General features: G+C 44.0%; 1 protein-coding gene across 2 annotated transcripts in view; it reads left to right on the top strand.

Moving 5' to 3' along the window:
- The window catches only part of ZSWIM8 (zinc finger SWIM-type containing 8), a 64,453-nt gene extending 40,577 nt beyond the window's left edge, over positions 1-23,876 (top strand). Inside the window, exons 7-26 of one of the 2 annotated variants that reach the window (XM_057423881.1) lie at positions 39-159; positions 512-713; positions 1,598-1,773; positions 3,613-4,618; positions 5,419-5,550; positions 6,453-6,632; positions 7,878-8,061; positions 8,804-8,902; positions 9,837-9,961; positions 11,219-11,450; positions 12,621-12,773; positions 13,552-13,774; positions 13,956-14,245; positions 14,968-15,191; positions 15,475-15,957; positions 16,570-16,738; positions 19,080-19,253; positions 20,339-20,458; positions 21,401-21,579; positions 22,858-23,876. In XM_057423881.1, coding sequence (XP_057279864.1) covers positions 39-159; positions 512-713; positions 1,598-1,773; positions 3,613-4,618; positions 5,419-5,550; positions 6,453-6,632; positions 7,878-8,061; positions 8,804-8,902; positions 9,837-9,961; positions 11,219-11,450; positions 12,621-12,773; positions 13,552-13,774; positions 13,956-14,245; positions 14,968-15,191; positions 15,475-15,957; positions 16,570-16,738; positions 19,080-19,253; positions 20,339-20,458; positions 21,401-21,579; positions 22,858-23,061 — 4,676 coding nt within the window. In that variant the 3' untranslated portion in view covers positions 23,062-23,876. The remainder of the gene's footprint in view (positions 1-38; positions 160-511; positions 714-1,597; positions 1,774-3,612; positions 4,619-5,418; positions 5,551-6,452; positions 6,633-7,877; positions 8,062-8,803; positions 8,903-9,836; positions 9,962-11,218; positions 11,451-12,620; positions 12,774-13,551; positions 13,775-13,955; positions 14,246-14,967; positions 15,192-15,474; positions 15,958-16,569; positions 16,739-19,079; positions 19,254-20,338; positions 20,459-21,400; positions 21,580-22,857) is intronic. The other variant, XM_057423882.1, reaches the window with a different exon arrangement.
- The last annotated feature ends 537 nt before the right edge of the window (positions 23,877-24,413 follow it).

The following is a 24,413-nucleotide window of genomic DNA, read 5'->3' as shown; positions in this document are numbered from 1 at the left end:
AATCCTCCAGACTGTATATGTGCTATTCTTTTGTCGAGATCCCACTGCTGGACCCTCTGCATCAGATCAAAGCACCTGGTACTTAGATGAGTCTACTCTGAGTGACAACATAAAGAAAACCCTTCACAAATTCTGTGGACCCTCTCCTGTTGTTTTCAGGTAAACTGTTTCCCATTGAAGGGAAAATGTGATATTAATGTAATCTGCAAGTTCATTTGCTGTATTATAGCCTGTACCCTTATGTAATGCCACGAACTGAAGGATGTTTAGTTTCATGGTCACTCATCTGGGGCTGTATAGCTTGTCCAATGTTATTTCAGTAGAGCACACTGTGTTTGCATAATACCTTGCTTGTGTGGTGTTGTCAGTCGTGTTATACATCCTCTCTTTTGGGTTATGCCTATCTGTCCCATTTAAGGTGCAAATAAATTTCTGGACATAGAATATACTCAGGATTTTGTATGTCTGTGCTTGATTTATTTTTTCCTCATCGCTGCTTTTCAATCTACAGTGATGTGAATTCAATGTATCTCTCTTCCACGGAGCCACCAGCTGCTGCTGAGTGGGCCTGCCTCCTGCGTCCCCTGCGAGGAAGAGAGCCTGAAGGAATATGGAACCTGCTTTCAATTGTGCGAGAGATGTTTAAGAGGCGGGATAGCAATGCAGCTCCTTTGCTGGAGATTCTGACTGACCAGTGTCTCAACTATGAGCAGGTATTCACATCTCTGCTGTGGACGGGGGAAATTCCGAGGAACCAGGCTGAGCCAGTGACTGGTGTCATGTGCCTGTACAATCCATGGCTGAATAGTTATTTCTTTTTTTTGACAGTCTGTATGCATTATGGGCATGTATTTCTCCAAGCTAAAATGATGTTACATACAGTTTCTTTGTGTCCTGATTTAATGTTGTCCTGGTAACACTGTATCCCAAAAGTGCCTCAGTCACTTTAACATGAATATAGGGGGTCTGTTCTCTTTTGTTCAACATATTTGATTTGATTTCTGCCCAATCAAAGTGATTTGTTTAAATATTGGGTTGTTTTTTTTTCTAAGCAAAGTACATCATATATCATGTCACGTATCAGTATATATAAGCTGTCAAAAATATGTTAGGTTGTAGAATCCGAGTCTTTTGTTATTATTGTAAAAGATACCTTTTGATGAGTTTTAATAATTTTTTAAAATATATTCTTAAAAATAATATTAGGAAAAAGGTTTCCTTTGACAGATCAGGACATTGATCTTGTTCTGTAATATAAATTGCAATGTAAGTTTATTTATTGCTCTTATCACATAGCTCAGCTTTGAGCAAGGGAAACGAAATGCTTCATTTATCACATTTGTTCACTTTTTCCTTTCAAGTTTGAAGGCCTCTAGTAAGAGAATCTCCTATGAGTGTTTTGTTCTGTGGGCACATGCCTTCTAACCAGAGAAATTTTCAGAGGTCCTTAGTTCTTACAAACCAATGCTGCTTAAATGGTCGTAGTTATTTTGGAGTCAAATAAAAGCATGCCATGGATCCTCTTTCCTTGTGGTTATGAGAGCTGAAGATGAGGTGTTGGCCACAACATAGCTCCACCGAACATTTTCTTCTACAGATAACCGGCTGGTGGTACAGTGTGCGAACATCTGCATCACACAGCAGTGCTAGTGGGCACACAGGACGCAGCAATGGCCAGTCAGAAGTAGCTGCTCATGCTTGTGCAAGTATGTGTGATGAGATGGTGATTCTTTGGAGACTGGCTGTCCTTGACCCAACTGTTAGTCCACAGAGGTGAGCATGTGAATCAGATCCTGTCTCTTCTGTTTCTGTGATGTTCAAGCACACTCTGGAGTTCCTTCCAGTAGATTTCTTGTGTTTGTATCATTACTTCATTACCTAGTTTACCAAGTGTGGTGTGTAAAAATGTACTGTATTAGCTTAACGTGCTATAAGTGCCCAGGAAAAGTTTTTCAGAACAAATGAAAACAGGATGGTATTTTCAATGCAATTACACATTAACAGATTTTGCTTTCTGTGAACTGTTGTGTAACATTAATAAAATGCCCTATGTACGTAAGGTACATCAGGAATACTAAGTTACTAAAATGGATGCAGTTTCTGTCTTATGCAGTTTACAATATGAAGCAGCTAAATATAGGAGATAAAGACAAAAATCTGTAGGAAACTGGGATTGAGGCTTAAAATAAACATCAGTCAGGTCACATAGAAAATCATAAAGAGTTTTGGCTTTTAAAGTATGAAGTTGTGCTATGTATATTCACATTTGAGTTATTTGGCACAGTTCAAATTTGCTCACATCTCCTACTTGAGCTCATGCATAATTGAAATGCTCCTGCTTGATTACCTATTCTCTTGGCGTTTGAGTAGTCATCAAGAAGAGCCCTCTTCTACCCATCCTTGCTATTCTTTCCAGTGAATCACACAGAGACTTGCTGCCTCATTCCTAATTCATTGCAGGCTCTCATCCTTATATTACCTTTCCTGAGTAGCTCCCCTTTCTTCTTTTTCCTTCTGAAAATCCTCTCCTTAATTTAGCGCTGCCAGTCTGCTCCCTTGTTATTAATTTCTTTAGTGGACAAATAGAAGCAGTCTATTCTTTTTAGCCCCTTTTGTCCTTTGCACCTAAATTGGGTCTCCCCGTTTTGATTTAATGTTTTTAATTGTTCTTTTGCTTTTGATAGGAAATCTGAAAGGATTGAAGTGTTGGGCTTGTACCTCAGATCTCTGAAATCTGTGGCAGAAACAAGATGGCAATTGACTGAGACAATTGGTGCAATTTCTAGAAATGTCTTTTCCTCTTTTTTGAATTAGATCACCCAAACGTGTAATCCGTTTAGCTTGTTTTGCTCATGCTTAGGCCTTATGTGATATTTGGAGCTGGGAAATGCAGAAATGCTTTGTTCTTCCCATGGTAATATGGGGCATGGGACTAACTGCTGTGTAATTTAAGTCTGTATAACCTTACCAGCTTGCTTTTTCTTCAGAGTTATTTGAATATCAGTTATTTTTGTCTTGCTTGTTTTGTGCCTGTGGCTTGCAACAGTTTAGTCTCCTGAGGTCAGCCTGCTAAAACCTGAATTAAATTGTTGGGTTCTAGGTAGGCCTATCAAGGTAAAGAGGTAAATGTCTGGAAGGTAGATTAGGTGGTCCTGTCTGGCTGGCATTGTGCTTCCCTGAGTAGGCTGATTAGATTGTCTTGACTGGGGTTGTTTCACAGCTGGTGCAAACTGTTTTATGAATGTTTCCAGCAGCGGTTCCCCATGGCGCTCACGGGTCTCAGACTGCTGAGCTTACATCCCTAATATCTTATTTGGGGTAGATAAGCAAACAAAGCAGACAGTATTTCATTTTAAACGTCCCAGTTTATATTGTGCTTTCATGTTAGTACTGTTCACAGTTTGTTTCTATATTATGGGCCTGTCTAGGACTTTGTTGTTAATAATACCCATTTCCTTTTTTCAGCCTGTCTCCTTACAAATGCTGTTTATACTTAGTTCAGCAGGTGTTTCTGACCAGAAGGAAGAGATGTTTGTGGGGTAAGAGGTAGTTTGTCACAGGTACATTTTCTGTCTGCTTTCTAATCTTTTTTCCTTTTATTTCTTCTCTTAGGCGCAGGGACCTTTGCTCACAGCTCAGACAGTGGCAGCTGAAAGTCATAGATAATGTTAAGAGGGGTCAGCACAAGAAATCACTGGAGAAGCTCTTCCAGGGTTTCAAGCCAGCTGTGGAAGCCTGTTACTTCAACTGGGAGGAAGCTTATCCCATTCCTGGGATTACATATAGCAGCACTGACAAGAAAAACTCATTCTGTTGGGTAAAGGCCATCCAGCAGAGGAGCTGCCGGTTGCAGTATGCAGAAATTGCCTGTGAGGCTGGCCGAACCCATGGACAGGAGCCTGGGGGACCATGTCTTCAGCCTGCGGACAGGCTGCGTCCCTCTCCCCAGGAGCCAGCAGTTCGTCCAAAGGAACTCACTGGGAAGCGGAAAGCTGTCTCTGAAACACCACAGAGGGTTCTGAGGCGACTTTCAGCAGAAGGTGACAAAGCTGTGTATAAGACTGCAGTGGGCAAAGCAAAGTTGGCAGTGAGCAAAGGCTTGACCAGTAAACATAGTGGGAAACGCCGCATGAGCAGTGAAGACAGCTCTCTGGAGCCGGACTTGGCAGAGATGAGCCTGGATGACAGCAGCTTGGCTCTGGGGGCAGAAGCCAGCAACACATTTAGTTTTACAGAAAGTCCACTGAGCAGGAGCTACAGAGACACCTTTGAGGAGGATGCTGGCGTGTACTTCTCTGAGGGACCTGAGCCCAGTGTCAGGAGCAGTTCCATGGCCAAGAAATCACCCAAGGATCCTGTGGGGGAAATAGGTAGTGGTGATGATGACTTGCCTTCTGCAGATGAGAACAGTGGTGGTGTGAGTCTGAAGCCAGAAGAAATGGGAGAGAATGGTGCAGCAGGGGGAGGGGATGATGGAGAGGAGGAAGACGATTACCAGGTGTACTATCTGAATCCACAAGAGGTAGCCAAAGAAGATGATGACAAAGCTGAAGGGGGAAACGAAGAGGAGGATGTATTTGCTGGTATAAGGCCTCTGGAGCAGGAGAACCGGATGGAGGTGAGCTAGACCAATTTCAGAACACTGTTTTGCAGTTTTATGTATTGTATACATTACTGTCTCACCACCGTCCTCGCTGTCACCCTTAACCTATTATGTTGTTAAATCAAGTGCTTATAATAATGTCATTATAACTGCTATCATAAGGCATCTACAGCCTTAATGCAGTGGTATCACACATCTGTTTCCCACAAGCTTAACTCCCTATTTCTGTGCTAATTTCAAGCGTGTCCCAGTTTAAGCTAGTCCCATCTCACACTCAGGATTTAAAAATATAGGCAAAACCATGTGTGTCTTTTACTTAGTCTCACTCTTGCAAACAACAAAATTGACCTGAAATTAAAAGTAAGACCAAGACATGCCCTGTAGGAAAAAATTAAATCTAACCATGTAAGCAGAAATTCTCTGGAAAGTCAGAGGCAATCTAAATAGACTGTGTCACATTGCTGTAATAACTCCAAAATGTGTTTAGAGCTTGCACCTGTATGAACAAGCAGATGAAATGGAGATGCATGGAAATAGTTTCTGTCAGCCAGTCAGGGGTTTATGTTATTTTGCATTATTCTCTCATCTGTTACAGCACTTGGAGGGAGGATGGAACTTAATCTGGAAGGAAAGGCTTTTTAGGGAGGTGCTTAAAGGAATGGGGGTGAAGGTCCAGGTCAGGAGGACTTTAAGAAAACCTGCTGCTGAGATTAATTATGGATTGTGTTTGAAATCTTAGTGACAGGTAGTTTGAGCAGGCTAGCTTCAGCCTGGGGGAGTGTTGTTTGAATACGACCATTTGTTCTTCCTTGCAGATCCTGTTTGCCTGTGCAGAGGCCCTGCATGCACATGGATACAGTAGTGAAGCATGCCGCTTAACTGTAGATCTTGCCAGGGATCTGCTGGCCAACCCTCCAGATCTCAAAGTGGAGCAGCCACCAACTAAGGTAGAGAGCAACCTTGTTTAATTCTGGGGGTAGAGAGTAAGTTAGAAAGAATATGTGGAATGGATTACAACAGCATTTCCAGGCTGTGATTTGGGCCCTTCGCTGATGCTTTCTCTGGGTTGAACTTCCCTGAATGTTGTCAGTGTGTCTGGTCACTCTGTGTGTGTGTGTGTGAATAAAATAAGAGGCTATTCAGCAGAATTTGGAATCTTCAGAAACTCAGATTTAATTAAAAGCTTCTTTGCTTTTCCTTATGTTTCAGAGAGAAGCTTGGTTTCTGTGTTAAAAGCTGCAGCTCCTTTAGGAATCTGTTTTAAACAAATTGAACAGAACACCTTGTTTGACATTAGCTTCAAAGGATGTTGTTTAAGAGATAACTGCTACTGTGTGCTACAAGTTTATACAGCAGCCATAAGAAGTCTTGATTTTTGTGCAGCTCTGCGCAGATGACCCTCTTTCTTGTGATTCTCTCCAAAACCTTAGTCTCCCATTTTGCAATGTGCAGCACTGGAAATGTTACAGGTTTTGCTGTTTAAGGATAAAGGATTGGACAGGAAAGAAATCAGCATAAGCTTCTGGAAAATCACTTGTAGTGGCACTAAGTAGTGTATGTTGTATGGAATGGTTCCCTTGGAAAGGACAGGCATGCAACATCTGCCTGCACAGCATCAGTCCAATAGTGGACATATGTCACATCAGCAGGCCAGCTCTTCCACTGTGTTGTGCTGGGTTGAGAAAGGGGAAGTAATGATATGTATTTGTGATTCCTTAGCAAATGGAATAAAATTTAAATGTTTTATGCTTTCTTCTGTTCACTAATTATTGCAAAGGGTAGGAACACAAGCATAGAATCATTTAGGATGTTTAGGAAAGTATCCTGTTACAAATTCCTCCTCACACAGGGCAAAAAAATCAAGGTGTCAACCAGCAAGCAGACATGGATGGCAACCAACACCTTATCTAAAGCTGCTTTCTTGCTGACTGTGTTGAGTGAGCGACTGGAATACCACAACCTGGCCTTCCAAATAGGAATGTTTGCTCTGGAGCTGCAGAGACCACCTGCCTCTACAAAGGCTCTGGAGGTACGAAACATCTCAGAAAGGCAGTATACATAGGCAACATTGTTTTGCATGAATGCCCGTGTGGTTTCCATTTTAACTCACATTTGGTTATGCTTTCATGTTTCCTTAAAATTAACTGCAGTGGGACTAAATGGATTGTGTGGACATCCCATTAGCACATATTGGTCTGCCAGAAAAATTGTTAGGTAACACTTCTTCTGGTGTTACCTTCATTGATAGGTAGCTTACATCTCATGTGCCCGCAGGCCTTTGGTTTCACATGAAACTACAGGCTTGAAAATATTTAAATGAGTACAAACTCTCTTATGAATATATTATTTCAATCAGAAAAGTTTGCTTCTTATTGTAAATAAGTTTCCAGTTTGCTTGGCTAATCTGGGGAAAAGAAAGCTATTCATAAGTACAATTGTCTATATTTGCATTGGTGAAATGATTTGAAGCTTATTTCTTAACGTGAATTGGTGTAATTGTTGTTCTTGCTGATATCTTATTTGTTGCCAAGTGAACATATGCAATGTGCAGGCATATTATTTTGGACAATGCTTGATTAATATTAGGCTTCCTGTTTAGAAAAAAGAAGTGTCCAATTAAGAGCTTGTCTGTGTGATTTGCAGTTGCCTTGTTTTTCACTGCAGAGGTGCGTATTGTTGCTAGGTATCCACCAGCTACACTTGTTACAATAATTATCTGTACTTCTTACAGCCTGCTTAGATTGTGAGATTGGCAGTCACTTACTACCTAAAAGAAAACAATCACTTTCACATGTTAAGAACGGAGAGAATTCAGGAATGCCACAGGCTAGTGAAATGTAGGATTTCACCTGCGTGGCATGGGTGCTGCCACCCTGTGTCCATTCTTCTGCTAGTCAGCCTCTGTTGTCTTGAATGGATTCATTGACATAGCATCCTTTCTTCCCGCAGTTAGGAGTAATCACCTTTTCAAGTCAAATATCCATTTGAATACTTCTCCTAGTATTCCTATTAAAGCAGATGTGTATTTTTTCTATATACAGCTCAAGATCAATAATTTGAGTAAAAAATTTGTGTATAATATGAAGCAAGACTTAGATTTGAAAATCTGTGTTCAGTGTGGAGGCAATGGTCAAGATGGCTAGGGTTCTAATAGTTGTTATAATTTAATGATACATAAAGTACAGCAATAATTTTTATTGTATAGGGAAAAAGTCTACTGCTCACAGGCCTGTGCTGATGCCAGCTTCTTCTGTTTACTTGTGGATACTACCAGGTGAAGCTGGCATATCAGGAGTCTGAGATTGTAGCCCTGTTGAAGAAGATTCCCTTGGGCACTAATGAGATGAACAGTATTCGAGGAAGAGCTGAAGAACTGCGAGAAGGGACATTATGTGATTACCGTCCTGTCCTGCCTCTGATGTTGGCTAGTTTTATATTTGATGTCCTGTGCACTCCAGGTACTGTCTGCATGGCTTGAGTCTGCCAACAGCATGTTCTGATATGTCAGGTCTTGAAAGGGTTTTCAAAGCAAAACTGTCTTCTTTATATGAAAAACCTAATGTGAATGCTCCATCCCTGGCAGTGTTCAAGACCAGGTTGGACGAAGCCTTGGGTGATATGATTTAGCGTAAGGTGTCCCTGCCCACGGCAGGGGAGTTGGAACTAGATGATTTTAAGGTCCTTTCCAACCCTAACGATTCTATGATTCTTCACCCAGTTGTTTGAACTTCCCCTCCATGTTGATTTAGAGGTACTTTGTGTCCCAGTGGAACTGTGTCTCCTTCTTCCATACATTTGAGAACAACTGAGCACTTACTACATTTCAGCACTCTCTGTATGCTCTGCATAGTTATGACTGATTTTTCTACTCTCATGCTGGTTATATTCAGAAGAAGCTAATATAAATTTAGTATTTAAAAAAAGAACACAAGAAACTGGGGTTCTGACTGAATCAAACCAGACAGGTATATTGTGATGACTGACTTGGCAATATACCTGCCTGGTTTGAAGCCTTCTGTGTTTAGAGAGAGAAGGAGAAAAAACAACTCCAACAGGACAGTGCTGTGGTCTCAAAACTGGTAAAAGGCTATGAATAGGACCAGAGGAAGCTTTGCAAATTCAGAAAGCTCTCAGAAATGTCTTTTGCCTCAACGTCCTCAGTTTGGAAAGCTGAGTACTAATTCTGTTGTTGTCTTTCAGTGATTTCTCCTACAGGCTCTAGACCCCCAAGCCGTAATTGGAATAATGAAATGCCTGGAGATGAAGAACTTGGTTTTGAGGCAGCTGTTGCTGCTCTTGGTAAGAATCTCTTACAAGAAAATTCTTGTTATCTGTATTTTGCATCCTGTCTCATTTTGGATGGTGAGAGGCAGGGTACATTCATAGGGTGAGAGTTAGTAGTTCATTCTAGTTTGGTGCAGAAATGAAAATGTTTGCATGGTTTGTCAGAACCAGACACAGAAGGATTCTACATGCCAGGGTTGAGGTGTCTTTGCAAAGCTGTGAAAAATGGAAATGAGATACAGTACAGGAACTGTATATTAAAATAGTAACATGAATTTTAGCTTTCTTATGGCTTTTTTTGTCACAGAAGATATATTGCCTGGACTTTAATGGGGATGAACACTTTCAGAGAGCAAAAGGCAATCATTTGTTCTTTGAAGAAGAGGTTAGACAATGATAATGAAAGAATAGCAGAAGTACTCTTAAGCATAATCGTATCATCTTAGCATAATACTGGATTCTTGCCTCATTATATCAGCTTCAGCAACAAAGCAGTGATTATATATATTATGTTGACAGTACTGTTTGCCTGCTTAAAAGCAACATGCAAAAAGGAATAAAATTAGTTAAACAAGGCCTGTCCTCTGTTGTCTCATCCCTGAAAGGAGAAAGATGAGTTCTTTATGGTGTGGGAATGCTGGCTTGTAGCTTCTGCAGAAACTGGAGAAGCTTTTTTCAAGATGGAGTTGTGGGCTTGCCTGGTCTCTTTTCCTGTGGTGTTTAAGTTCTGGTTGTTCTGACAGTTGTAGCAAGCTTAGTATTCTGGGGACAGATAGCAGCTGCTTTTTATTCATTACCTATTTCTGAAGTTAACAGAAAAATGGCAAGGAATCTTTTTTGCTTGTGACAGAGAGGTGAATAAAACAGTCTGAGGTATACATAGTGCTCATGATGTTGTGTAGTCCCATGAGCTCACTTGTCTCTTCATCCGCTCTCTTCTGGCCTGCAGGCATGAAAACAACTGTCAGTGAAGCAGAACATCCTCTATTGTGTGAAGGCACCCGAAGGGAGAAAGGGGATCTGGCTCTAGCTCTGATGATTACTTACAAGGATGATCAGTCTAAGCTGAAGAAGGTGAGTTTTCCTCTGAAAGGAGAGATGTGGAACAAAACATGTTTGAATTTTGATGGATTTAATAGTTTTGCCAGTGAGCATAAGTTGCTGTGTAGTGTACTGATGATTTACAAGCTATGTTGTGATATTTATGTTCCTCCACTGATGCAGAATCTGATTGCAGTGTGCATTAACCTGGAAGAGGCACCTTTTCCATAGGTTTCTTAAGGTCCAGTTGGGAGGTGCATTCTCACTGCTTTTAATGCTTTTGGTTACCTGCTAAAAAAAGTCGTTTGTCCCACAGTTTTTCTGTGCACTCTGTGTGCTGTCTGGGGATCACTTCTGTTTTGCTGTAGGAATGTTGGCTTGCAGAGTAGTGTATCTAGCAAAGCCTTAGTATCTTAACCTCTCTTCTCTTTGATATACTATTTCAGTCCATCTATGCCTTAATTCCTCATGCAAGAGAGATAGTAAAACTCTGCCCCTCCACCCCAGAGGAGGAGAAAAATACCAAAAATGCTGAAGCTTCAGAAAGGGTTTTATTAATCTTTTATATTCAGAAACCCTTCTATCCAGCAAGAATATTATTAGTCTCTTTCTGTCTCCTAAAGGAGAAGCACTTCTGCTATACTCTTCTCCAGGGAATACCAGGGGCACTGATATCAGTCATCTGCAGATGCATGCTCTGTCACACTCATGGTTTTCATTTCATGTGGAGAATGAATAGTAGAAATGGACAAACCCATAAAATGCGGTCATGCGTTGTTTCCCAATTATGTAATAAATAGGGACAAGAAAGTAGGCTGGTAGATGGCAGTTTCTTAGTGGCTTTACCAGTTTCTCAGTATGGTAGGGCACTATTTTTTGAATGTTGAGCACATAATTTTGGTAACTTAAACACATCTAATGATTGACAGAACTAAATATAGAGTCTTCCATTCTGTCCTTGATATACTGGAGTTATTTATTGTGAGGTTTGGGTGCTTTTCAAATAAAGCCAGTAGCTGAAGTGAAAATGGGAATATTACTGAGTACGAATGAATCGTTGCTTCCTCGGTAATGCAGACCACATGGCTTTGAGCTGTGCTCATCTTCAGTCCAGGAAGACAATGCCTACTTTCTAGAGAATAAGCATTTTCTTTTTTTTTCCTCCAACAAGATATTGTTCACCAGAAGCTGATTTGGTACTTGCCCTCTGTGGCTTAGTGTAATGCCTGTTCTCTTATCCTTCCGCTAAGCTCTTTTTAATTATTCCTTTCCTTTATTCCTTGCTGTTAGATTTTAGACAAACTCCTGGACCGAGAGAGTCAGACTCATAAACCACAGACTCTGAGTTCCTTCTACTCATCCAGCAAGCCTGCAGTAGCAAATCAAAAATCTCCTTCCAAACATGCTGCCCAGTCCACTGCGGCTATCCAGCAGCTTCCAGGGGCTTCTGTCACTCAGCAAGCTGCTGTAAGCACTGCAGTCCAGAGCAGTCCTGAGAACTTTGTGGAGAAGAGTGCACAGGGTAAGAGGTGCTTTGTAAAGGCTATGTTGAAACCCTTCTGTCATCTATGCAAAACTGGAAATGTACATTTCTGTCTGTTTCGGTTAGTAGAATGATTATATTACCATGTGGCTGCTTGGTGGTTACTAGGATGTCATTGCCCCATTATCTGTTTGTCTGAATCCATTTCTGTGCACATTCTTGTTTCATAGAGGTTCAGGCTGATTTTCAGGTTTTCCTATCTTGAGCCAGTTGTATAATCAGTTAGCATAAAACTACCATGACTCCATCTTTTAGGCTTGCATCACAGAGGTGCAGGATTTCAAGAAGTTACACACTGAGTCAGAAAACAGTCATGCAAGATAAATACCTAAGATTGCTGAAGGGCATTGGGGAGAAACTGGAAACTCGGTTGTTTAATCTGAAGAAGAGAAGGCTCAGGGGGTACCAGGGAGGATCTCTACTACCTGAAAGGAGGATGGAGAGAGGAGGTGGCTGATCTCTTTCCCTATCCAAGTGATAGGACAAGAAGTACCGGCCTCAGGCTGCATCAGGGGAGATTTAGACTGGATATTAGGAAAAATTTCTTCACTGAAAGGGTGGTAAGACATTGGAACAGGGTGCCCAGGGAAACAGTGGAATCAGTCTCCCTGGAAGTGTTCAAAAACTGTGTAGACAAGGCCCTTGTGACATGGTTTAGTGGTGGACTTGGCATTCCTGGGATAGAGATTGGATTTGATCTTAAAGGTGTTTTCCAACCTAGCTGATTTTCTGATTCTGTGATTCAGTGAAACATGATTTTCTTCAAGCTGTGTTTCCACTTTGGTGGCAAGCACCACATACAGCAGCATTTTGTGGAAAGCAAGTGCTCTCTTAACTCTTTCCAAAGAGATCAATACTAGCTGAGGATGACTGCAATAAAGTTAGGGTTGCTGAAGCATCTTTATTCTAAAATTTTTCCATAGTTGCAGCAAATTTTTCCAAATCTTGAGGAGTTCAAATTAGATGTTCTTGGCCTGGTATTGAATGATATGCTTAATAGTGAAAGAAAACTGGGATAGTCTTGCTCATCAATAGCACTCATTTTATAAAAATCCTGCATCTTTTTATGTCTTTTAAATGGCCACATCTGGTTTTAGATACACAGAAATAAATCATAATGTTTACCTTGTCACTGTCCTCTTCATGCAGACAACTCTCAGAAGTCCCCCTGTGAGCCAGCTGCAGAGGCCACTGTCCTAAAACAAGAGGGAAAGGTCCCCAGTCGTCTGGCCCTTGGAAACCGAGGTGGATACAATGGGAGATGCTGGGGTTCACCTGTCAGGCAGAAGAAGAAACACACAGGTAGGAACAGATGAGCTCATACAGCATCTAGTGCTGTGCTAGGCAGCCTGCTGGGGTTTCAGCAATTCCCTTGCTCTTTCATTCCACTTGTCAGTCTTTCCTGTACTACAGCCATAGCTGATTGTCTCTGAGATGCTTGGCATGGAGAAATAGGTTTTGCTTCAGATTTCCTGCCCACTTCTGTATGACAAGTTACTATATCTTTCTCACACCAGATATGTTCTAGGTGATGGATTAGTTATCCGGATCTGAATGATTGCTGGACTCTGGGAGTAAAGCACTGTGCTTCTGGGTCTAGAAACAAATTCAGAGGAGCTGCTGCCTCTTTATACTTTTCTTGGGAAAGGTGTAAGTTGGAGGCTGAGGATGTGAAGAAGCTTTGTGTAAATTGTGCAGCATATATCAGAAGGCTTTTGTTCGTAGTTGTACAGTCTGTGGAACTTGATTTTGTACGTGTTATTTGCTTCTTGTTGTTATACTCTGCCACAAAACTTGGCAGATGGGGTGAGGGGCCAGGATGGTGTGAAAGGGGAAATAAAGACATGTTGTTCTTGGACTCTTCTGCTTTTTAATCTGAGAACTGTAAAATGTCACTGATGGCTGTGGCCAAACTGACTAATTTAATCTCTCTTAATTTGCAAAGTTGAATGCCTGGCAGCTGTAAGGCTGACTGACATGACTGATCTTAGTTGAGGTTGTAGGTGATACAGATAGGAGTTTACCTACCCACATTACATTTACCAACCCTGGTGACACTGCTATGTTGCTTCTGATGTAGGCATGGCTAGTATAGACAGCAGTGCTCCTGAAACCACCTCTGACAGTTCTCCAACACTCAGTCGGCGTCCGCTACGTGGAGGATGGGCAACAACATCCTGGGGCAGAGGACAGGACAGTGACAGCATCAGCAGTTCTTCAAGTGATTCACTGGGATCTTCCTCTTCCAGTGGCAGTAGGAGAGCCAGTGGGGGAGCCCGTGCAAAGACTGTGGAAGTTGGCAGGTAATGGATGATACCAGTGCAACCTCTGAGCCTGATGTCAGGGAGCATGTGTGTATCAGAAGATACTTCCTTGGGAGAGTTTCCTTTTTTTCCTCTGGACCCTAAAGATGGGAACTCTGCACTCCAGCTAGTGAATCTGGCATACTTGCTGCTGTCTGAAAGGTCCCTCTTTTTCTTCTAGGTACAAAGGGAGGCGGCTGGAGAGCCATGCTCCTCATGTTCCAAACCAGCCCTCAGAGGCAGCTGCTCACTTCTACTTTGAGTTGGCCAAGACAGTCCTTATCAAAGCAGGTGGAAACAGCAGTACCTCTATCTTTACCCACCCTTCCTCCAGTGGTGGGCACCAGGGACCACACCGCAACCTTCACCTCTGCGCCTTCGAGATTGGGCTGTATGCACTAGGCCTGCACAACTTTGTGTCTCCTAATTGGCTGTCTCGAACATACTCCTCCCATGTCTCTTGGATCACAGGTTACAGAAAAACTATTATTGGGAACCTTACTTTTGGGCATGAAGGGAGGGGGAGGGAGGCAAGCTTATTCCCCAAAATGGTGATGCTGATGTGCTGTGGTAACCACGTAAGCTGCTGGCACAGATAGCAGTAGAAGCTGAGGACCAGTGATTTACACAGAGGCGCTTCTTTAGCCTAGAATGTTCTTGTGAACTGTTTCTTGTTTGAAGCACAACATGCTTCATTCTTCAGAGCCATAGACCACTTCTCTCACAGAGACTGGTCTTACATTCTTCTTCAGGGGTCTGCTGAAGACACAGTCATTTGTCAAGTCTGAACTTGCTGTTTGTCCGTGTTCATCATTTCACTGTCCTCCTATTCACACCCAGACCTACTACTTGCTCTCTATGCACATGGCTTCTAGAGCATGATAAACACCCCTGAAAATGCATGTTTTCCTGACGTGATGGAAATAGAGCATCAGTCCAGGCTGTAGCAAGTTCCTCTCACTACCTCAGATGTATCTTTAACTAAACTCTGATAATGGTACCATCACTCTGTGCTCGCTTATTGAGGGCTCTTGCCTGTCATGTGGTTTTGGGAGGAAGAGCCACCTAAGGGAAGCAGCTAGATTCTGTTGCTACTCCTGAAGGAAGCAAGGAGTGCACCTTCTGTTGAGGGAAAGCTGACTGGAACTGCACTGGGCATACAGTGGTGTGAGAATCTTCTCCCTTCCTTTTAGGGCAAGCCATGGAGATTGGTAGCGCAGCCTTGAACATCTTGGTGGAGTGTTGGGATGGACATCTGACTCCCCCAGAGGTGGCATCATTGGCAGACAGAGCTTCTCGGGCCAGAGACTCCAACATGGTGCGGGCAGCTGCTGAACTAGCACTCAGCTGCTTGCCCCATGCCCATGCCCTGAACCCAAATGAGATCCAGAGGGCTCTGGTGCAGTGTAAGGAACAGGTGAGTGTCACATGGAGGCTAGCTAGTACAAGCTGATTTCTAACATCAAGGATGTTACTTGTGGGATTGGCTCTTCTGCCACTGGACAGCTTTTATCCCAGTTTTGTGCATTTCTTTTGTTGCATAAATAACTCTGGTTATTCTGCTGCATAACTGTGGTCTGCCTTCTCACCATGGCATCAGTCATTTTAGAGTGCCTTATACTTCTCTCCTGTTGTAGTTTTGCCTTCCTGTGTTTCTGGTGTTGCATTCTTCACTTCTGTTTTTTTTTCACTGCCCCCAGGATAATACAATGCTGGAAAAGGCCTGTATGGCAGTAGAAGAGGCAGCCAAAGGAGGCGGTGTGTACCCAGAAGTCCTCTTTGAAGTAGCTCACCAGTGGTACTGGCTTTATGAACAGACTGTTGGTGGGACCCCAGCCCAGAGAGAAGGTGCCACTGGCTGCAGTGCTAGTGGTGCACGGGCTGCCTCTGAAGCAGCACGTGGGTTGACAGACAACCGGGTGACCTCTGAGGCAACCACTGTAACAGTGGCAACTTCGGTAACAGCAACAGCATCAGTCATGCCTGTGATCTCTGTGGGGTCAACCATGTACCAGCAGCATACAATGGCAGGGCCAGCAATGGCACATACACACACGCAGGGTCTTCATCCTTACACCACCCTTCAGACCCACATCCCCTGTAACCCACAGTATATTGGACACACTATCCAGCATATGCCACGCCCAGCTGTCTTCCCAGTCCCTGGCTCGGCGTACCCACAGGTGAGTGTTGCCTGTGGCTTGATCATTTACAGTGACTTTGTGTAGCTGCTTCCAGAGGGATTATATCAGACTGGGGAGAGCATGGAGCTCAGACCTGCCATGGCTTGAGATCTAGCTTCTGCTCTCAACTACTTTCTGATCTGCGGTGCTACTTTGGTTCCCCAGTTCAGTTTTTGCGTAATGAGGAGCCTTCAGTGGGTGCAGTGAAAGTCTCAAGAGAGCATAACATGTAATACATAAATAGTTCTAAATTTTTATTGCTATATAGTTTGTCAGAAGGCACTGGACAGAAAGCTTGTCTTCTTGAGGACCTGCAGACTAAATAGAGACTATAGAGGGAAAACCAAGTAAGGGTTATTTTAGTTTCTGCCTATTTCTGAAAGCTCTTGGGGTGGTTTTCTTAAAACTGATTAGATTTAAAAGAAGGAGGAGCAAGCATATGTAATGGTCATGTGGTGTGGGTAGTTACTGTGCTGCTTCTTTCTGTGCTTTCACCTCCCTGTCAGATTGGACTTCCGATGCTCTGGGGTTTGTGTGGGGACATTGTGTTTTGGACTACTTCTAAGCAGTCAGACGAATTAGACACGACTGCTATATTGTTTTCTATTGTAGGGTGTCCATCCAGCCTTCATAGGAGCACAATATCCTTACTCAGTAACACCACCATCGCTGGCAGCTACAGCAGTGTCATTCCCTGGAGTGCCCGTCCCATCCATGACGCAGATTGCGGTGCATCCTTATCACAGCGAGACAGGAATGTCATTGTCTTCCAATGTAGCAAGTAAGTGTTACAGCTCTGGGCTGTGTGTAGCATAGGTTTATTTACTGCGTTTCCTAGCTGTACTCCAGGCAAGTCCTGCTCTGCACTGATTACAAGTTCTGCCAGGGTTCTTGCACTGAAATGTTCTGGTCAAATCCACTCTATCCTAAAGATACAGATGCTCAGGGGTACTGGGATTCATGAGAGGGCCTGATTCAACTAGTGGAGCTTTAATTCTGTTTAGCTAAATTTTCAGTATGGGATTATTTTGGCTTCTCAGATTAAAGTTTGGTTGGAGCTATTCTGCCTGTTCTGACTTTAACTAGAGATTTATCCCCCCTCTCTTCTTAGCAAGGTGAGCATAGGTGATCTTGAGTAGGTGGTTCCTTAAGATCTGAAGAATAGAGTGCAAGAAGCAGGCACACTACTGGCTGCAATAGTACTAATTTTAACTAGTTATTAAATTTAACCAATTAATTTAACTAATTATTAAATTTAACTAATTTTAAGTACTAATAGTACTAAGTCTTTCCTGCCTGAAGGGGTTGAAGGTGGCCAGTGTCTGAAATGTAGAGAGGACAGCTGTTTTGGCAGGATCATTTCAATGGCAGTTTGGTTACTCACATGTTGTGTTGGGACTAGAGTGGTGGTGGAGACCCATCAAGTAGTGTGCAGCTCTGGAAGAGCAGATGTTAACTGAACTGTGGACATGCTTTTATTGCCATGGGGTTTTGCACCAATGGGTCATGGTTGACCAAAGCTCTGTTATCCCCTCACTCAAGAGGCTGTAGTGTTTGCCTCTGTATGTTTGCTTATCACTGCTTTGCAACTCACCAGGTGCTGGAAAACTGGTATGTGGGAAAATACTTCAGAGCCTTCATATCCAGATTATCAGGAGAATCTTTTCAGTTATTTTTATCTTGCATTTTGGTGCCAAAAGCCACCACAAAAGCAAATAGAATAGTCCTGAAGACCTCAGGATCTGAAGAGTGTCTTTTGCAAGCAGCTGTAGTCCTGGGCTGATGCTGTGACTCTGAATCATGAGAAACCATTTCGGTACTCCTCCAAAGAGTTGTGAATTCTTCCAGCACTGCTAACTCATCTTAGAGTGCTTAAAATAATAACAGGAAAAAACAACCCCACCCTTTCCAGTTGCCATTGTTTATGGATTGCATAAACTTCTGTTTCCAGTTCTTAAAATACTGCTTCACTGTTCCTGGAGTACCTAATCACGTGGTGACGCTTGAGCTCTGGCTACAATTCAGCTCATTCTTACGGGTTATTCTTACCAGGCTTCAAATGCAGCACAGATTTCACCCTGCTTTGTGGGTGTTTGGCACTGTGTGTCTGCTTGGTTGAGGAGGTCAGACAGATTTTTCATGGGAGCACACTGTTCTTGAGTGTTCAACTGTTCACTGGTAAACATTTAAAAAAAAGCTGGAGATGGCAGAGGAAAAGAAACCGGAACTTGGAGCACTTTGGTGGTGCTGGTGTAGCAGCACCACAGAGAAGCATAAAATAAGGGTAACAATGTGCACACACACCTAGTGGCATCTCTGCTCTGGAACTGGCAAGCAAACCTTGCTCTTTTTCTCTCTGTAGCTTTCTTGAGAGGGAGAGTCAGTTATACTCTGTTCCTTGTCAGTAATACAGCTTATTGTCTCAGTGTTAATTGGTGTCTCTCCAAGTTGAGGTGGTGCATAATGGATATTCCTGTGATTTCCCTTGATTTTGCCCATGCTAGTTAAGTATCTGAAGGTGACAGCTTCTCAAATTTCCTTGCTTGTTTTTACCTTTGATATGTGCTGTGAGCGCATGCAATAGCTGTTCTCTCCAAGGATGGATTGGAGGCTAGTCTCCAGTAACACTCTTCCCTCATGGTAAGCTGTCTTAGAACAGAAGTGGAGCAATCTCACAATGTTGGACTTGATCTTCGAGTGACTTAACACTGTTCCTGCTCCATGATTTTCCACAGCAATTTCTTATCAGCTGTAGAGATGCACATGCTTATTTCCTTGGAGAAGAAATCAGAACCAGACATTTCATTTAATAATGGCAAAGACCTTCGAGTCAACCCGTGTATTTACGTGTAGAACATGGACGATGTGTATGTTCATGGTATACTGCTAAAGAGATAGACAAGCATGTAACCGACTGTCTCCAGACCCAGCTTGCAAGGAAAATAGAGATATTTGTAGCCTGTTGTATTCCAGTTGTAAGTCTGTGGTTTGTAGTTGCTATATTGTTCTGTTTAGGGAATACTACATTGACAGGGGGTGGTCAGGTGAGAGAGATGATGGCCCAAGTGAACCTTCCTTTAGGCTGGTGCAGGGTCCTAATGCTGCTGTTTTGCTCTCTTCAGTAGGAAATGTCCATGCAGGATCAACGTTCCCAGCGATTCAGGGGGCTTCCATGACAACCATGTCCTCACAGCCCAACTCCCTTGTTACAGGGAGTTTTCCTGCCGAGGATGAGCAGCACAGTCAGCCTGTGAGCCCCCAAGGTCTGCACTACCTCCACTCTGCATACCGAGTTGGTAAGGACGGCCAAGTGGGTTTCTATGGCCCCTTCTCAAGGGCTTCAGGGCAGTTGCAAGCAATTTGCTGCTGCACCTGTTGGGGGTGATGGCACCTTAGGTACATGGGGAAAGCAAATCCATTATAGTATGTGGAGGCTAAAAATGGAGGCAGAGTAATAGAAGATCAAACAGCTGCTGTTGAGGGCTGTCAGGATAGAAGAGAAAGTGAAGTGGGTTAGAGCTGGGAAGAGTCTTGCCTTTCAGCAGGTGTACATAAAGGAGCATGGATAGGGCTCTAAGGATATGACTGTGAAAAGTGAGCCGCTGCTGCTGCTCATGGATGGTGAAGGCACACCTCTAGTTTAATAATACCATAATATTCAGAGGCACTGAGGGATGTGCCCTCTACCTCTCCAGCTAGGTAGTTGAAGACGGGAATGGAGGAAACTTCAGTTTCTTGGAGAGTTAGCCAGAAAGGGGTGCAGATGTCATAGAAGACATTGCAGTGGTAAGTGGCAAGCCGTGAAAGGTGTTTAATAGCCTCAATAACAGAGAAGTGGGGGTGGGAAAGACGGTCTGGAAGATCAAGGCATGGCACCTGTTGGTATTTTAGAAGTGTTTAAATGGGAGGATTTGCCTGAAGAACTTTAATAGCATGAGTGACATCTTTTTAGTTTGGCAATACTGCAGCTCAGAGTTGACCTGTTGTCTTTGCAAAGGGGTAGGTTGGTTTGGGTAGCTTCTCTGTTGCGAAATTTAGAGCAAATCCTCCTCCAAAGACGCCTCCTGTAGTGCAGCCTTCGGGGCTATCTCACTGACCTTGCTGTAGCTGTTTAATGAAGTATTTCTTTGCAGCTCTTGTGAGCTGTGATGGCTGTGCAGATTTCCCAGCCTGGAGCAGCAGATCCAGATGTTCTTGCAGATACTTCCTGCAGTGACAGGCTCCAAGATGGGCCTTTTGTGTCTCTCTGGACTCTTTGCCGCTAGGGAATTTTCTGCTGATGAAAGGCAGGCCAATCAGGTTGCGTTGCAGTGAGTGAAATGCTAGACTGAGTCTCACTGGGCAGAAGTGCTGCTTGACTGTGGCTGCCCCTTTCTCACAGGGATGCTGGCTCTGGAGATGCTTGGCCGAAGAGCTCACAACGACCACCCCAACAACTTCTCCCGCAGCCCACCCTACACAGAGGATGTAAAATGGCTCCTTGGGTTAGCTGCAAAGTTAGGTAAGGCTCAGAGCAGTACTTCATCAGAAATCCACTTGCTGGGATTTGGACTATGGTGGGAAAAAGCTCTTCAAAGAGTGAAACTTCAAAGAGTGGGTGAGCCTGATATCCAGTCCCATTTCTGAGAGTGTTTCAGAAGATTTCTGCTGCTCTTTCATCCCGGCAGTTGTCCCATTTCTGGGTTCTGTAGGCATGCTGTTGAATTTTGAGGCACTAGATGAAGTGCATGGGGTTGGACAGGGCTCAGAGCTTGTATCTCTTCCATTCTATAACAGTAATTCTTTCTTGTAGGTGTTCCTCTTTCTTATGTATATTTACAGCTTCTGTGAAGGCCTTTTATAGCAATAGGTGCTCAAACCACCAGTTAATTGGGGTTTTGTTTTTTGTTTTTACTTCCACTTTGCTCTTGGATCTTTTTTGTTGGTTCGTGTTTTCAATTCTTTCATAAGCGGTAAGAACTTCAAAGAAACCACCCTTTTACAAACAACCTGTCTAGTGGCATGGCTTCTGCTGTTGCTGCTGGGGGACTAGCACTGCAGGCGGTGATAGGGAAGCTTGACTATCTCCAGCTTCCCTGAGGCCTCAGTGCTGGGGTATCTAGGTGCTTCCTAGATGGGCAGTCAAGAAGCAGTGGGAGGAGGTGCAGTGTATCCTTGCCTCTGTAGTTATCTTTGCCATGTCAGTTTTCTTTCATATCCACTTGAAATAGACAGGTGGACATGGGAAATACCAGTCACTGAGGTGGTACCTGGTATCTACTCAGACCTGATGGATATATCAGGATGATCTCTTGTCCCCATGCGTTTGCTAGACTGTCTCCCTCAAGCCTGCTGGAGGACACATTACACTGAGAAGAAGGTGCTCCACATCCAGGCTCTTGCTGGGAAATAGTTGGTATCTCTTACCTTAACACTGTTGTTCTGACTTCTCCTTCCTGTGCAGGTGTAAACTACGTGCATCAGTTTTGCGTTGGTGCAGCCAAGGGGGTGCTGAGCCCTTTTGTGCTCCAGGAGATCATCATGGAAGCTCTACAGAGGCTCAACCCTGCCCATGTGCACAACCACCTGCGCACCCCAGCCTTCCACCAGCTGGTGCAGAGGTGCCAGCAAGCATATATGCAGGTAATGTATGGCCTGCCTTCTTGCCTATCAAAGCTTCCCTGCATGCATGTACTGTCTGTGTGTGTGCATGTGCAGAGGAGAAGGGACCTTGTGTACTGGTATCTGAACTGGTCCATTGCCTGATGCATCTGTCTCCCTCAGGAGGGATAAGAAAAGGCATCACTTGCCAGTATGGAGAGTGCATGCAAACAACCTCATTGTACTGCTTCTTTCAAGGCCTTTTGCCTCTGTGCTCTCTGTGAAGGATGGGGTGGTTCTGTGTTCCCTGTCGTCTTTCTTCCTCGCTCCAAATGCTACCCTTACCTTTTAACTCCTATGCTTTTTCTTTGCTGTGCTTTCAAGCCCCCTGTCCACCTCTCTTCATAGCCTGCCTTTTTTTTTGCCTTTCCTTGTTTGTAACCTGTCTTCCGCTGCTTGTGAAGCCTGGGCATGGCTGGCTGGTGTACCAGTGCTGGCACTAATGGTGGAGGTGGCTTGGTCAGCTGCCAGTACAGATTGAGATACCCTGGGATTTATTGAAATCAGGACAAGTGTTTAGGCCAGGTTGGACAGAGCCGTGGGTGGCATGGTTTAGTGGGAGGTGTCCCTCCCCATGGCAGGGGAGCTGGGACTAGATGATCTTAAGGTCCTTTCCAACCCTAACTGTTCTATGATTCTACGTTGAAAACAGTGTCGCATGTTCCCTAAAACAGTGTAGACAGGACACTCCTCCTGTACATGCTTCTCTTGATCAGAAGGGTGGTTCTGCAGACACGTTGCCCAGGTTGGATTAGGTGATACTTTGGAGAGATGAGAGCTTCTTCACTTGAGCCCAAAAGCTGGTCGTGCAGTTTTGGGGCCTTAGTTGAGAAACTGATAGAAGCACAGTGTAAAGCCTAGTGATATTTTGTAGCAAGTTAGTGTAAGCCCAGCAGTGAATGTGCTGGGTTTCCACGTATATAACCTGCAGAATGAAAGGTTTGAGGGTTAGATGCTGATGGGTGGTGGGGTAGAGCATTAGTTGGCCCTTTTGTGCTGTGCAATGGCCTAATTTAGTGCTCATGAAGGAGGGAACACCTGCTGATGCTGTGGAGTGCATTTTGATGCTCTGAGGGAACCTCTACTTTGTCTGTGTTTAGATTGTAAGATATGTCTTTTAAGCTAGCTGTCCTCTGTTAAAGCCTCTGAGTCTTGGGACCTCTCATGGGGTAACATGATCATGCGATACTGAGTCTTTCTCTGTCACAGAATGAGGGTGACGAGCAAACACCTAAAGGCTCTTTCCTTGTTCCCATCCAGTACATCCATCATCGTCTGATCCATCTCACTCCAGCTGACTATGATGACTTTGTGAATGCCATCCGCAGCGCCAGAAGCGCCTTCTGCCTGACTCCCATGGGCATGATGCAGTTCAATGATATTCTCCAGAACTTAAAGCGCAGCAAGCAGACAAAAGAGCTGTGGCAAAGGGTCTCTCTGGAAATGACCACCTTTTCGCCGTGACAGCAGGCGGAGCTCCACGGACACACAACCCTTTGTCCCGCATAGTTGTAGTTCCATTTACACCATCCTTCCTTCTGGTGTCTTTTTTATTTTAGATTTAACTTGTTGGAAACCACTGATCTGATGTATTTATACCATGACATTCCTCTCCAGCACTGTTGTGTGTTGGCGCTCCGCTTGCTCGCTCTTCCTCCTCCTCCTCAGTGGGCTGCAGGCTTCAGAAGCATCAGGAAACAAGAAGGAAGTTGAGCTGGCTGCCCCGTGGTGTAGTCACTGCTTTTTTCCCAGAGCCCCTGAAGGCTGTCCTGCGAGCAGTTTGCAGTGTGAACACGCACATGTTAGGGGGGTGGGGGATTCTGTCTTAAATATTTATTTCGGCATTTATAAATATGTAAACTTTTTTTCTGTATGGGCTTCTCTTACTCCACATACCACCTCCTTTCGGGAGAGGCTGGGACTGCTCTGCACAGCCAGCCATGCTCCCTTCATTCCTTTCAGCGCCTCCTGCTGAGAGAAGCTGAAGACTGGAGTAGCAGGGCCAGGGCCACCTCTGCGGCTTTCTGCAGCAGCTGCTGAGGGCAGAGGCTGGAGCTTGGGCAGTCAGAGTCGTGACTGTGCCGAGCTGCCTGGAGACTGCCAGAAGTGCTTGGGCTCTTTCTCAGGAGCATCCCTCATTGGGCACTGCTGGCTCATAGGATGTTTTGTTCGGAGTTGTACAATCATGTTTCTTTTTGCTGGGGTATTACTCTCCTGTAATCAGTTTCTTATCCCTTGTCTTCTTGTTTCCTGATTAAACACTTGTTTTCTTAGACTGATTCTCTCTTCCCTCTGCTATGATGTCGACAGTCTGATATTGCTGGCCAGCTTGTCTCAGTGGGAGCTTCTGTGACCTCTGGTAGATAGCTGTCCGGCTTTGGGGGACAGCAGCCCAGCACGAAACAGGTGGCCAGAGCTTTTACACAAGCTTGCCTGGTACTGCTCTGAGAACGAAATGCCTCTGCAGAGGCTGAGGCATGTGCGGACTGGGTCAAGTGATGGGTGTCAGGGCAGTTGGTGGAAGCCTGAGGTGTTCTGCCTACACTTCTGCCAGCCAACAGGTTACTTTGCTGGTCTTCATACCAGTGGTATTGTGTGGTGATGCAGAGCTCTGTTTTTTCAAAGTATCATGCAGAACAGTAGCTGTTCACCTTGATGTAATTGTTAAAGGCGGCTAGTGGTCTGCTCCCATGCATTTTGGGAGATGTTTGGTGGACTGTGCAAGATATCCAGTAGAGACAGCACTGTGGAAAATTAGTTTTAGAAAGCTTTTATTTTTATACCAAGGAAGTCAAAAAGGCTCCTGCCATTTGTAA

The sequence above is a fragment of the Pezoporus wallicus genome, unplaced genomic scaffold, assembly GCF_028554395.1.
Source record: "Pezoporus wallicus isolate ANWC-B61680 ecotype Strahan unplaced genomic scaffold, APGP_CSIRO_Pwel_v1 contig_1181, whole genome shotgun sequence".
NCBI classification, from domain to species: domain Eukaryota; kingdom Metazoa; phylum Chordata; class Aves; order Psittaciformes; family Psittacidae; genus Pezoporus; species Pezoporus wallicus.
The sequence above is the reverse complement of the archived record's forward strand: the minus strand, read 5'-3'. Positions and strand labels throughout refer to the sequence as shown.